The 13,157-nt window shown below is 36.9% G+C and overlaps 1 protein-coding gene across 1 annotated transcript in view; it reads right to left on the bottom strand.

The window, feature by feature from the left end:
• Positions 1 to 13,157, bottom strand: part of lrrc8db (leucine rich repeat containing 8 VRAC subunit Db) — a 28,922-nt gene that overhangs the window by 11,103 nt on the left and 4,662 nt on the right. Inside the window, 1 exon segment of the mRNA XM_020918854.2 lies at positions 8,977 to 9,119. Within this exon segment, the coding sequence (XP_020774513.2) occupies positions 8,977 to 9,114 (138 nt within the window). The 5' untranslated portion in view covers positions 9,115 to 9,119.

Here is a 13,157-nt window from a genome sequence, read left to right as displayed (position 1 = left end):
CAGGTCAAATCAGGACAAGAGTACAAGAGTACAGACAGCGCAAAATCAGACATCAATCAGGATTAAATAAGAACTTAACCATGCCTAGGCCAAGCTGAGCAGTGCAGACCAAATCTGACCCATAAAGTGCCCGTTCTGTATGTGCAGCATCAGTGCAGAGCAGTGAAAACAAGAAAGCTAAACAGTAACTCATAAACGAATCCCGAGAACCATCAGAAGAAGCCAGTGGAACAGCAGCGTTCTGATACAAGCCACAACGTTTAATGTGATGCCAGCATAAATAATGACTAACAGATGCAGAGAACAGGAAATGGGCACTTACAGTAGATTCTATGGCATTCCTAAAGTGCAACCATTTTGTTTCTTATATTCAGTAAAAGCATCCTTACATAAATCTGCTACTGTGAAATATTGTGATTAGTCAGCACTAGAGGCCTAATTTGTTTAGAGAATCAGTTCAAGTAGAGCAATCAAAATAATGCTTTTTATCCCAAGGCCTTTTATCTCTGGCCCCGCTGGAATCTTGCGGGCTTTCATGGTGGTTGCTATTGATCTTAAGTTTATATAATTAATTTAATTTTGCAGTAACAACATAGGTGATGCTTTGACTTGGTGCAGATCTTTGTTTCCCAAAGACTGGGTTGCGCCCCTCAGGTGGGTTGCGAGAGATTTGCTTTGGGGTCGCCTTGTCACTATCTGCATGTAGGTTTGCAATATACAGGTGTATACATGGATCTGTGACCTTATCGTCATTCTGGATAAGTATGTCCTCAGTAGGGCCACTATTTCTATGCTTATGCCTTTCACTACTACATATATGTGTGAACTGGGATTTTCTGTGCTCACAAAAATGAAGACAAAGCACAAAAACAGACTGAATGCTGCTCCTGATCTGCTGTTGCTCTCTCCTCCTGCACCCCGGACTGGAACATGCTACATAAACGCAGACAGGCCCAACTATCTCAGTAAAAATGTTGAAATGTTAAGACACATTTCGTATAATTTCTTATATTTTTGTAATTATTATATTGACTATTTTGTTCCAATATTGCTGGTTCAATTGAAGGTTGAAAAGAAAAAGAAATGGGCTACATTTAATGTCCAAATAGGCGACTTTATGGACCCATTTATTACTGGTTCAATTACTGTTTTTCATTAAAACTTCAGTAATACTAATTGTTCAGGGAGACACGATCACTCAGTCAACAATAAAATATCCTGATTAATTTTCAATAATGGTCAAATCCACCTATTTTGTGATTTACAAATAACATCTATTGACTTGAGTTGCGAAGGTTTAAGACTTTTAAAGTGTGGGTCCCCAGAAAAAAAGTTTGGGAAACACTGGTTTAGATAGTTTGAAGAACACTTTTGCTAATGTATACATTGTTAACGGAACAATTTTAACAGCTATGGGTCCTGCTAACTGTGATTTGTACAGTCTAATAAGTAACTTCTTTGGCTCATTACCTCCGCCAAGGAGGTTATGTTTTTGCCAGCGTTTGTCTGTTTGTTTGTTTGTTTGTTTGTTTGTTTGTCTGTTAGCAACATAACTCAAAAAGTTATGGACCGATTTTGATGAACTTTTCAGGATTTGTTGGAAATGTGAAAAGGAAGAACTGATTTCATTTTGGGGGTGATCCGGAAGAAATCCTGGATTCTGGATCACTTTGAAATTTTAGTTAACATTGTGGTAAATGGGGTCAAAAATTTTGTTTCTCAATATCTCGGTTAAATTATTGACCAAACCCCATGAAATTTGACTCAGGGATGGACAATGGGATCCTCTTTCATATTCCAAAGGCTGATCCGGATCTGATCCAGAAGACTGATTTTATCGCAATTTATATAAAAAATGGGGGTAGTCCTTGGCGGAGGTCTGCGCTCTCTGAGTGCTTTTCTAGTTATAAATACTAACAGACTATTTCAGTGTTAATTGTTGCATCCCATCTTTTTAATGATATTGCACATTTAGAAAAGTGTTTACTGGAATTATTTTGGGTTGGGGGTATTTTACTTCCATGGGGTAATAACTGGTGACACATAACATATTTAGATCACCACCCCTTGGCTGTCCACGTTAAGTCACAGTAGTATCACAGTGGTGTGCTCTCTAATCAAACTACTGCACATCGTGTCAGGTTTGTGAAGCTATAGTGCACCGTTTTGTCTCATGTTTTTGTACAGTTATGGAAAATTGTCAAGCGGGAGCATGGGTGATGTGGGCTTGTCCACTAAGAATAGCTAACCATCTTCAGACATGTTTTTGAAGAGGGAACAAGTTTATAGCATGGTAGAAAGCTCCAAAAATCAATTGTGTGTACTACTCCCTCTTTAAACAGTAGTGATAAGTGCTTAAGTAGTAGTTAAGTGTTTAAGTGCTTTTCATGTGACAGGCTTCATAGACCAGAACTATCCTAAATTATAACTGCACCAGGACTGAACCTATCCACATGAAAACCGTGACTACACAGGGAGGAATCTACAGTGAACCCCACCTAACCTCAGCTTTCTCTATCCTGTCTCTACACTAGACTTTTCCATATCCAAAGAAGGTCAAAGCTGAAATAATCTAGGGGAAAATTATGACTAAACCAGCTCTGGATCTATGCAATATTCAGCGGAAACCAGGCAATTCAATAATGGCCTGAACTGAACCCAACTAAGTGCTTTACGCAGCACTCAGTAAGACCCCCAGAAAACAAACGCATTACATTAGCACTTAACTATGACTCTGCTTCTAACTGTATTGTTTTGTTGCTGCCAAATCACTGCCTTGTTTGTTAATATTACTAAGCAACTGTGAGTTTGGAGACTGTACCTATGACTTTTTCTTTCTCCTGTTCAATAGTCACAGCTAATCATCCATATTTGCCATATGTGTGTAAAGGAGGGGCATATTTGGAGTTTTGGAGCTGATACTGATCAATCACGGAAGTATAATCAAGTCTGGAAGGTGAACACAAGATGGCGTTGTATTGTTTTCAATGGTCTGTGCTCATTGGTGCATGGGCCCAAAAATTATGTTCTTTTCTGAATTACTTCCACAATATGGACAAGCCCCTCCCACCTGTGTAGCATCAGTAACGTGCACGGCGTGGTGCAATTTGAGCGAGAGCTGCTAGAGCGGAGCTAGTGCAGGCTCAGAGCGGGGCTAGTCTAAATCTTACAGAGATAACTTTTAGGTGTTTTGAGGATTTAAACATTTAAAAAAAAAATCATGTTGTGAAAATAGAGAAGAATCCCTACAAAATCCCATGTTTGTGAAAGTTGTCGATGTCCTGTCAGCCAAACATGCAACAGATTGAATTCCCCCCAAAATACATTGTGTCCTATGTTAGAATTCTTTTTGGGCCCAAGCTCCCAGGAGCTGCAGAACCAGTAGAGCGGCCACTAGCCTTGCCCCAGATTAGAGAGGGAATGTCTTCTCCAGTTCTTGTTATTGATCCATCATACCGATATATGTTGGTCGGCAACATTTTTTTAAATCTGGGAAATAAATTCATATTTTCACTAATATAGTCTGCTGAAAAAAAGACAAGTGTGACACACTGAGGACAGACTAGGAATCACATGGTCACATAGATCAGGGTAGTGCAATAAATATTGGCTCAGTTTTCTATATCGGACCGATACTGATATCTGGAGAAGTCCTTCGATATCACCAATCTCACTAGCCAGGCTGGCGCCACCTAGTGCCTCTGCTCAAATTCATTTCTCTCCAGTGACTAGGTCAGGAATCGGAATACACTAGACCAGGGGTGTCCAAATTTTTTTCATCAAGGGCCACATATTTAAACACAGACGAAGCAGAGGGCCGATTGAAGGCTGCAGACTGATGCCCAATACAGGGAATAATTGAAATATGTGCATGTTTAACACGTTAGAATGAGCCATCAGTCTTTATTCATGCTAAGATCCTTAAAACCACACACTAAATATGAAATATTAGCTTTATCAAGGTAGATTTTCAAAAAACTTGCAGTAAAAAATAATTTTTGAATTGATGCAAGGTAATTTAGGCCAATTCACCTAGAAGTCTGAGGGCCAAGAACAACTTGTCTGAGGGCCGCATTTGGCCCCCAGGCCATAGTTTGGACGTGCCTGCACTAGACGGTTCGCAAGAACCCTGGAAGTGTGAGTTCAGGCACCAGTCAATCAGCGAAGAGCCATACATTCTGTGTTGGCGATAGTTTCCGAGATTGAGGATTTAAAGCCGGAACAAAGACAACGTTTGGTGAATTTTATCAACTGGAAAGACGTTATTGCCCTCCTTCCTACGGGATTTGGGAAAAGCTTAATATAACAGTTAACCCCGTTAGCTGCACATTACATATGTCACGACCAAATAGCAGTGACTGGTTAAATTAAAAAAGTACTTGTCTACCGTCAAGAGAACAAATCTTAATGCTGCAAGGTCAGACGGTTTCCACGAAGTGAAACCAGCTTGATGAATCAGGCTACAGTATCACTGGTAACCAATACACAATCCCTAATAAAAGATGTTCAAACCAATTCAGATTAAAACCAGAACTAAAAAGGGACCAACCCACACTAAACTACATCAAAACTCTCTTGGTAGTGTTGTGTAATGCCTAAATGTTTCCATACCCCAAAAATGTCTGGTTTCAAATCCAATTTAAACCAGACAATTTAATGACTAAACAAGGACTGAACCCAACCAAGCACTCTACCCATATCACCCCATAAACATCCCATCTCATTCCATCCCATTTCTGATTACATTTTGCACTTTTACTATGATGCTGCTTTCTCCCTGTATTTACGCTACTAGAGCCAAATGACAGCCCTGTTCGTCAGTATAGCCTGGTTTGGAGGCTGCTGTTTACTGAGGGCTGTCCCGGCCGGGTGGGTCATAGTTTCCGTTGGAGCGCTCCCCTCTGAATGCTTCTCTTTTTACCACTCACAGGCCCGAGGTTGTAAAAGCAGAGAATTTGTGGCTCGGAGCAGCGCCAGTGTGTAAGGGCAGAACTGGTATGTCCCTATACTGAAACTGTAGTTAATCTCACCGACTCAAATGGCTTTATTTTTAGTGCCAAGTAGGTATTTAGAGATGCTTGTTTACCTGCTTAAAGCTGCGCAATTTTAAGTTAAGTTGTTTTTGTCGATTTAGCTGAATTATATAGATAAAAAAGTGCTCACAGATACTTGTTACTCTTACAACTCAACTGCTGATTAACCTGTTTTGGTTTATGAAAAGGGACTAAGTAGGAGCTGTATTTTAAAACCGATTTCACTATTTAGTCACTTTGATAATAATTTGTTTATTTCTTCTACTTCTACACACATAAAGGGACATCAGTTGTATGTTGTATGTATGTTTACTTTTACGTTATCAGGATTTGACTAACAGCACATTTCAATTAATACAAATAGATTTTTATTGCAAATTTTCCTGCTTTGATGCTATTTCTCCAGCATTTTTTATATTTTTTAATACAAAAGATTTCTATATTTTGCTTTCATCCTCTTCCAATATCTTAAAAAGGATGTATTATGCAAAATTGACTCATTGGAGCTTTGTACCTTGTTATAACATTGTTCCCTTTTCAAAAACATCCATGCATGCTTGCGTAATCTTGCGATATCTCCGGGGCACTATTCGAATACCTCTTTACGGTTTGCAGTACAATCCTGTCCAAGACTCCTCTCACAAGCCTACGTGCTCCCGAGTGACAATTTTCCATAAATATACAAAAACAGGATACAAAACAATACACTAGAATTTCACAAACTTGATTCGAGGTGCCGTAGTTTCATTAGCGGAATGCGCGCTGATTGTGTTGTGACGGTGCTCCGAAGGGGGAGTGACTTAGCGCAGGAACAAAGGGAGGGACTCAAAGCATCAAAAGTAAAACTGAAACTAACCCCTACCCTAAACCCTCCATACACAAAGAGGGCTGGGTATCATTAAGAAGTTGCTGATACGATACATACCTCCATACATAGGCCATGATATGATATATATTTGGATACAGTGCACTTTTGATTCAATATGATTTATTTCAAATCAATTCAATACGGTTTAATAAAAAATAAAGCCTAAATCATGGCTGTGATACTAAAAGTCTTTGTTAAACCACTTCTTGTGCAAAGTTATGAAACACACACATTTTAATCATCAAAACAGTGAAAATGTCAAATGTGTTGCATAAACGAGTTTCCTTCCTCTGAACAAGCAACAAAACTGTTTAGTAAAATATACCAAAAAACTGTCTTGGTCATATATATCAATACACAGTCCCCAATATCGATACAGTATCATTACATTAAATGATACAGTATATCGATATTTCAGTATTTTTGCACATCCCTATTAACAAATGTGTGAAAATGTGAACAAAAAACGTGAATAAAACAGTATATATGTATGTAAGGGAGGAGGAGGAGTATGTTATGTTATGGCTAGGGATGTGCAAAAATATAAAAATATAAAAATATTGATATATTGTATAGTTTATTGTGATGATACAGTATCAGTATCATGTTCTGCTGTGTCAATATATCACCAAGAGTATTTTTTGGTATATTTTACTCAATGATTTTGTTACAGAGCTACAGTTTTGTTGCTTGTTCAGAGGAAGGAAACTCATTTATGTGACACATTTGACTTTTTCTCTGTTTTGATGATTAAAATGTTTGCGTTTCATATGAACTTTGCACAAGAACTGGTTTAACAAAGACTTTTAGTATCACAGCCATCTTTTATTGAATTGTACTGAATTGATTTGAAATATATTACACTGAATCGAAAGTGCACTGTATTCAGATATGTATCGTATTGTGGCCTATGTATTGAGGTAAGTATATTACCTGCAACTTATAGTGCATGCTAAGTGTAAGTATTTGCAGTTATTTTGACTTGCTTGTGGATGCACATGGACAAACAGACTGCAGCTGACATAACTGTTTACCCTTTTACAGCTGCTGCACCAAATGTCAGAGGCATTTTTATCTGCTGCTAAATATATTTTATTAAGAAACAGCTATGTAAGCAGAATGGGGCCGCAAATGGGTTCTTTTCAAAATCTCTACTTTGCAGAAACTGTAACAACAAACAGGCAAATAAAAGCCTAATGACACTTGATACTTTGCTGCTGATGTCATAAACGGTCTGTGGGGGTGTGATGCTAACAAAAAGGACTGCTCTGTCTGAAGCTGTTACAAAAGTTAGACTTAATGTGAGCTTTAATTTAATGCTATCTGACCAGAAAGAGCTTTTTGTTGAATATCAAACTCCTGAACAGGACCATGAAAGCTCATATGAATTACCAGCTCCTGAAAATCTGCTTTTTAAATCCATTTTCTTCAACACAATCAAAAACCTTGGGCTGTGTTTGTTAATGTGTGCATTGTGTCTCCATGGTAACGTCTAAACATTCTGCCATACACATACATGTAGAACACCCCCAGCGTGATGTCACTGCAAAGTATCAACTTTGAATAAACTTAATGTTATGGCAAAGATTCATTGGAGTTTCCATCACCGGAGCCCAGACTTCCTTAGAAGCCGTTACATATTAGTAGAATGACTGTAGGGCGACTCTGGTTTTCAAATATCACTTCTTTCCCATCCCTCAAACAGACATGTCAGCACAATAAAACACTTGAAATAGAGACAGTTGCAGTGGAAATGATTAGGCAAGAAACGCAATTTAAATACCATAAAGTCCTAGCAGTGTTAAAAATAGAAAATGTGAAGTGGCTGATCATATTTGAGGCAGTTTTGGTCATGATGAAGCCTTTTCTTAGTCCTGATTTAGTCTTAGTGAATATTTAAATTTGACTAGTTTCATTTTTTAACCATTTAATGTGCTATGTTATAAGAACTATTTGTGAGTCACTATGTCAAAGTAATTTCTCTTAAGGCTCAAAAATGTATATACCTTCAAAATGTATTGGATTTTCAACATTCAATAGAACAAATAACATTTAAAGGCCCTATATCACACTATGTTCTGATTTTTGTTATAATGTTTCCTCATCAAAAACAGACCTGGAGTTGTGTTTTGTTTCATTCACACATTCAACACACAAACCCTGCATATTTAGGCTGAGTTCTTTTACTCAGATGGAAAACACACTGTTCCACCTTGTGATGTCATGTAATAATACAAGAAGTGCTCCGTTGTGTTTGTAAACTCTGTACACCTTCACTAGAATCATTTGGATAATTTCAGACCTGGAATTGTCAACTGAACAAAAGGTAAAACGCAGCTATTGACTTGAAAACTACCACTTCATGACATCACAAGGTGGAACAGAGCATTTAAACCAGGATTACATGTGCGAATGAAACAAAACACAACTCCAGGTATGTTTTGAATTATTAATAATAACATGGTGTAAAGCTCAGAGTTAATTTTGTGTAATATAGGACCCTGAGTACAGATGGGGGCAGCTAAAATTAATATTGTTAAACTACTGATTTATCTTGATAGTTCTAGGGTCCAATTACTGAAAGAAATGATCAGATGCAATATTTGTGTTTTTTACTTTTAGTTATTTCTTATGAAAATACCATTTTATCATCTGGGAGTAGAGAGAAACAGATTTTTTTCATTGCTGATACCGATACAGGTTGTTTACAAAGTACGATAAGGTCTGTCGATATTTTTGGACAGGTATGTAGGGCAGATTTATATAATTTCTGCAAACTATGTCATTTAAATTTACTAAAAACTCACCCATCGCCTTTTTTAATGCCAACCTTTACGAGAGATGTGTAGTAAATTTGTGTACTTAAGTGTTCTAACAAGGTTTTATCCATATTCTTTAGGCAGAAAACACAAAAACAAAATATCTGCCTTGCTGGAGATGTTAAAAGCAGATATGCTAAAAAGTGCAAATATCAGCCTGCTGTATCAGCCAACCAATACGTCTTTCTCTATCTGTAAGTATGACATAATCAAGCTCCAGAATCTGAAAAGCAGCAATTATAAATCTTGTTACTACCTGCAGGGTGCAGCCGAACACTCCGATCATGAGCATGATGACTGACAGATAATCCGTGAACACGTCCCACCACGGCTTCAGGACCCGGAACGCCGGCTGCTGCTCCGAGAACTGACGAAACTCCATCACAGGAATCATGATGGCTGCACACACACAAGACTGCAGTCAGTGACAAAGCACAATCAAATGGTAACAGCAATTTAAATGGAGTCAAGGTAAGATATTATATATTAGCTATACTGTAAGTTTTAAAAGGGATGGGACGAGACACAATTTCAGGCGAGATGAGATGTGAGATTGAGCCCACAAGAATGAGAAAAGACGAGATTTTAACATATTTCCTAATATATAAATTTCACGGTTCAGTTTCCAGTTTTGACCTCCCAATTTTTTATTTATTCATAGTTCATAGTTTTGTTTCCATTCTAGTACCGACTGAAAGAGATGTAATTTACCAACACATGACAATTTTTGTCCAATTTGTAGTGTAAGAAATGTAAGCACATGAAAAAATCTCACAAGATAATTTTTCTGTTGTGTGCACATTACAATCTAGTGGCAATTTTGTCTCGTGAGATCTTGTTTAAATATTGATATTCTGTTGGATGGCAGAATTTGGCAACAGGAATATGTACTCTGATATGTCATTTTTTCGTCTCAAAAAAACAAATAAAGCATTAAGCACTGATTTCATGAACATAAGCAAGTCAAACATTTAACCTTGTATGACAAAATAAATTCACATTGCTTCCTCCAAAGTTTAAACTCTGCTCCAAAACACATGCTGTCACTAACAGAGTTTTGGCTGCAGACCTCTCAAATAAAATTACCCAAAGTAATTGACAATTAGACATGACTGGATCTCATCCTCAATAGAAATTTGATTACTTAAGCTCTAATATGAACCAAAATAAAGACATGGCAGTAGTTGTGTCTAGACTAGAATCGTCTGATAAAACTGTTAGAGGGTATATGCTTAACCCACTGTGCCACTCTCCCCTCATTTGGTCGTCAAGGTTTTAATTCACAAGGACCAAACTGTCTGTATTTATATCTATAGTAATATCCATCAAGGAGGATCAAAAACGTAAAAACAGTAGTGACCGGAAAGAAAATATTCCATTAGAGTGACTAAAAACTCTTATTCTACTAAACCCAATACAAATCAGATCAGTGCACATTGGAAAGATCGTAATGGCTGTAATACTTCAAGGACTTCAAGGACTTGCCCCTTTTTAGTAGACCAGTGGCTGCCTCTTCATGGTTTCAGAATGAGGAAAAACGGTTTCACATTTCACATTCACATTTTAAAGGTCCTATATTATGCAAAATTGATTCCTGTGAGCTTTTAGCCACATAATACTGTTACTAGGGATGTAACGATATCCAAATCTCACGGTACAATATTTATTGCGATATTTTAGAGAGGCTGATATAATTGTAGATGGGACACTTTTTTGCTTTTCAAATACCTTGACAAGATTTTGGTGTGAATTATTTCCGTCATAATCCCAAGAATTAAAAAATCACCACCTAAATACCGATTATGAAACTTTCACAACAATTACTTCTACTCCTAATACTATACCACTAGAGATGTAACGATATCCAAATCTCTCGGTAGAATATTCTCACGATACGATATTTACTGTGATATTTTGAAGAGGCTGATATAGTTGTAGATAGGATGCTGTCTTGCTTTTAAAATACCCTGATAAGATTTTTGGGTGAATTATTACCGTCAAAATCCCAAGAATTCAAGTAAAAAAATGTCTCTTCATGTTGTCTGCACTGAAATGAATCATGGGATATGTAGTTCCCTGTGTTTATCAGCTGTTGCTACTGTAAAACCATGCATTTAAGCAAAGGAACTTGTGATTTGATATATTGTGACGCCCCACGATATTATTGTGAGACTTTTGATGATACGATATCATGATATTTCGGTTATTGTTACATCCCTTACATGTTTTGTTTCATTCACACATGTTTCAGTAAATTTTTTATTATTAGTCTCCAACGTTTCTGCGAGAAGAATTCAGATTATGCAGGACAAAACAAAACACAACTCGAGGTATGTTTTTGAGGTAACAACATTCTAACATAGATCAAAAAATAGCTTAATATGAGCCCTTTAAGACAAAATATTATATAACTTTTGAATTAGGGTTGCACATTTAAACAGAATTTGGACAGAATTTGCAAATCACAAAGGAATTATTTTTGTAGTATTGTAATTTCCTCCACAAACAAAAAAATATCTGGTTTTATCCTGCATAAAAACTGCTAACTCTGTTGTTTATTTTTTGTCAATTCTTCTGGACGTGTTTACAGTGTGAACTCTGAACAGAATTAGAATTACTAAAAGATAAAATGCAAATCTAAAATTCAAATGACAGTCCTATTTTGAATGGTCAAAGTCCTCAAAGCATCACCCATAACAGGAAGCCAAAACTCAAGAATAGCATATATCTGATGAGAAGATAACCAAACGGGTGATAGCGCCTCAGACAGGTATTGTTAGAAACTTCAAAGCTTTATTGATCACACTGAATGGCCTCTGTAAACCCAAACTCTTACTGCTTCCACTACTATAGCCTTGTAACTACTGTTTGATGACCGAGCTTTGTGCCTGTCCTCTGTTGTCTCCTTGTGTCATTCACTCTAGTGTCCTGTTACTTTTGGCACTCTCATTTAACACTCTGGAATTTGCTCGTGAAGAATGTTTCTCAAGCGGTCTTATTTCATTCCTCAACTTGTTTAAGTCCGCTTTAAATCAGTTTATGCCTAATTAAGAGGTGATGTATCATGATTTTTCCCATACTTAGGTAAAATGCGTCTTGCCCCAGTACATATATTTTGTATAAGCAGGTCTTGAGGTTAAAATAAGTCTGCTGCAGGCTGTCTGTATCTAAAAATAAAGCGTTTTATTGTCCGCTAATTAGGAAAGTGCACGTTAGTTGCTGATTGCTTTACCATCGCTGCAAAACTCCGCTCTGCTCCCGGAAAACTGTGAAAAGCACAGAATGCATAAGGTAGTGTTAGTCGTTTGTAGTAGTGTCCAAGTTAGGTCTGTGCAAATAATCAAGTTTGAAGATTCAGTCATTTCTAATCGTCAATGATATGGTTGGGTTTTATTTTTCTTATTTATCTGTTTATTTTGGGCAAGTAAGAGATTTACATTCTTATACAACGGAACATGTGACATTAGTGAAATCATAATAGAAATAACAACAGCAAAAAGAAAAAAATAATAATCAAGAGGATTCATTTTGCACAATGACACTAGAGATACAGCAACCAAACTTTTTCAGTTCCGATTCTGATTTCAATAGTACAGCTTTGATTATCTGCCGATACCTGATATAAACCGATACCACTGCAGAGCCTGAAAACAGTATTTATTTCTTTAAAACAAAAATAAAATAAGACAGAACCGATCTAAATGTGTAATGTCGCTGTTATTTATCGCTCATATACCCACAGAACAGCACTATATAAATAAAATTATGATACTTTCTGGGCAAATTACAATCAGGAAATAGTTTTATTACATCAATTTATACGCTCAACTAGTATGGGATTGGTGCATCTCCAAACTTTATTGATCCCTCGTGATCATTAAAGTATCTCTCTCTTTCTCTCCCTCTCTAAATGATACACTTTATTCGTAAGTGTTTTCTGCACAGAAGCCTTCACTCGCCATTAGTGTTGTCAAGATACTAACATTTCAAACTTGATTTTTCAACACTAAGGAATAGCCACACCGATACCATAATGACAACAGAATTTAATTTTCAATATTAAATAACAGTACTTTCATTATATTACAGTGTGACCTTATATCTGTGTAATCCCTCAGTGGTCCATGCTCTTATACTTGTTCTGATACAGCTCAAGATCATTCTATTTACGAAAATGTGTGAGTGCAGCTTTTTCGTATCGATACCTGCTCAAATAAGTATCTAATTCCGATACTAGTTTTAGTATCAGCATGTGGTTTTCAATAGTTTTGACAACCTCTTCATATTTCAACCTTTATTTGGGTGATAATGCGTTTGAAAAATCTCTGCGTACAATGAAAACAATCGTTTGACTAGTCGACTGCGAGAAAAAAAAAAGCTTAGTCATTTTCCGTTTAGTCATTGTTTAGACGTGCTTTAGTCCTGCTTTCAGTCCAA

Source organism: Boleophthalmus pectinirostris, unplaced genomic scaffold, assembly GCF_026225935.1.
Source record: "Boleophthalmus pectinirostris isolate CB_2022bp ecotype Guang Dong unplaced genomic scaffold, ASM2622593v1 HiC_scaffold_7, whole genome shotgun sequence".
In the NCBI taxonomy this organism is placed as follows: Eukaryota; Metazoa; Chordata; class Actinopteri; order Gobiiformes; family Gobiidae; genus Boleophthalmus; species Boleophthalmus pectinirostris.
This window is presented reverse-complemented; position numbering and strand designations above follow the sequence as displayed.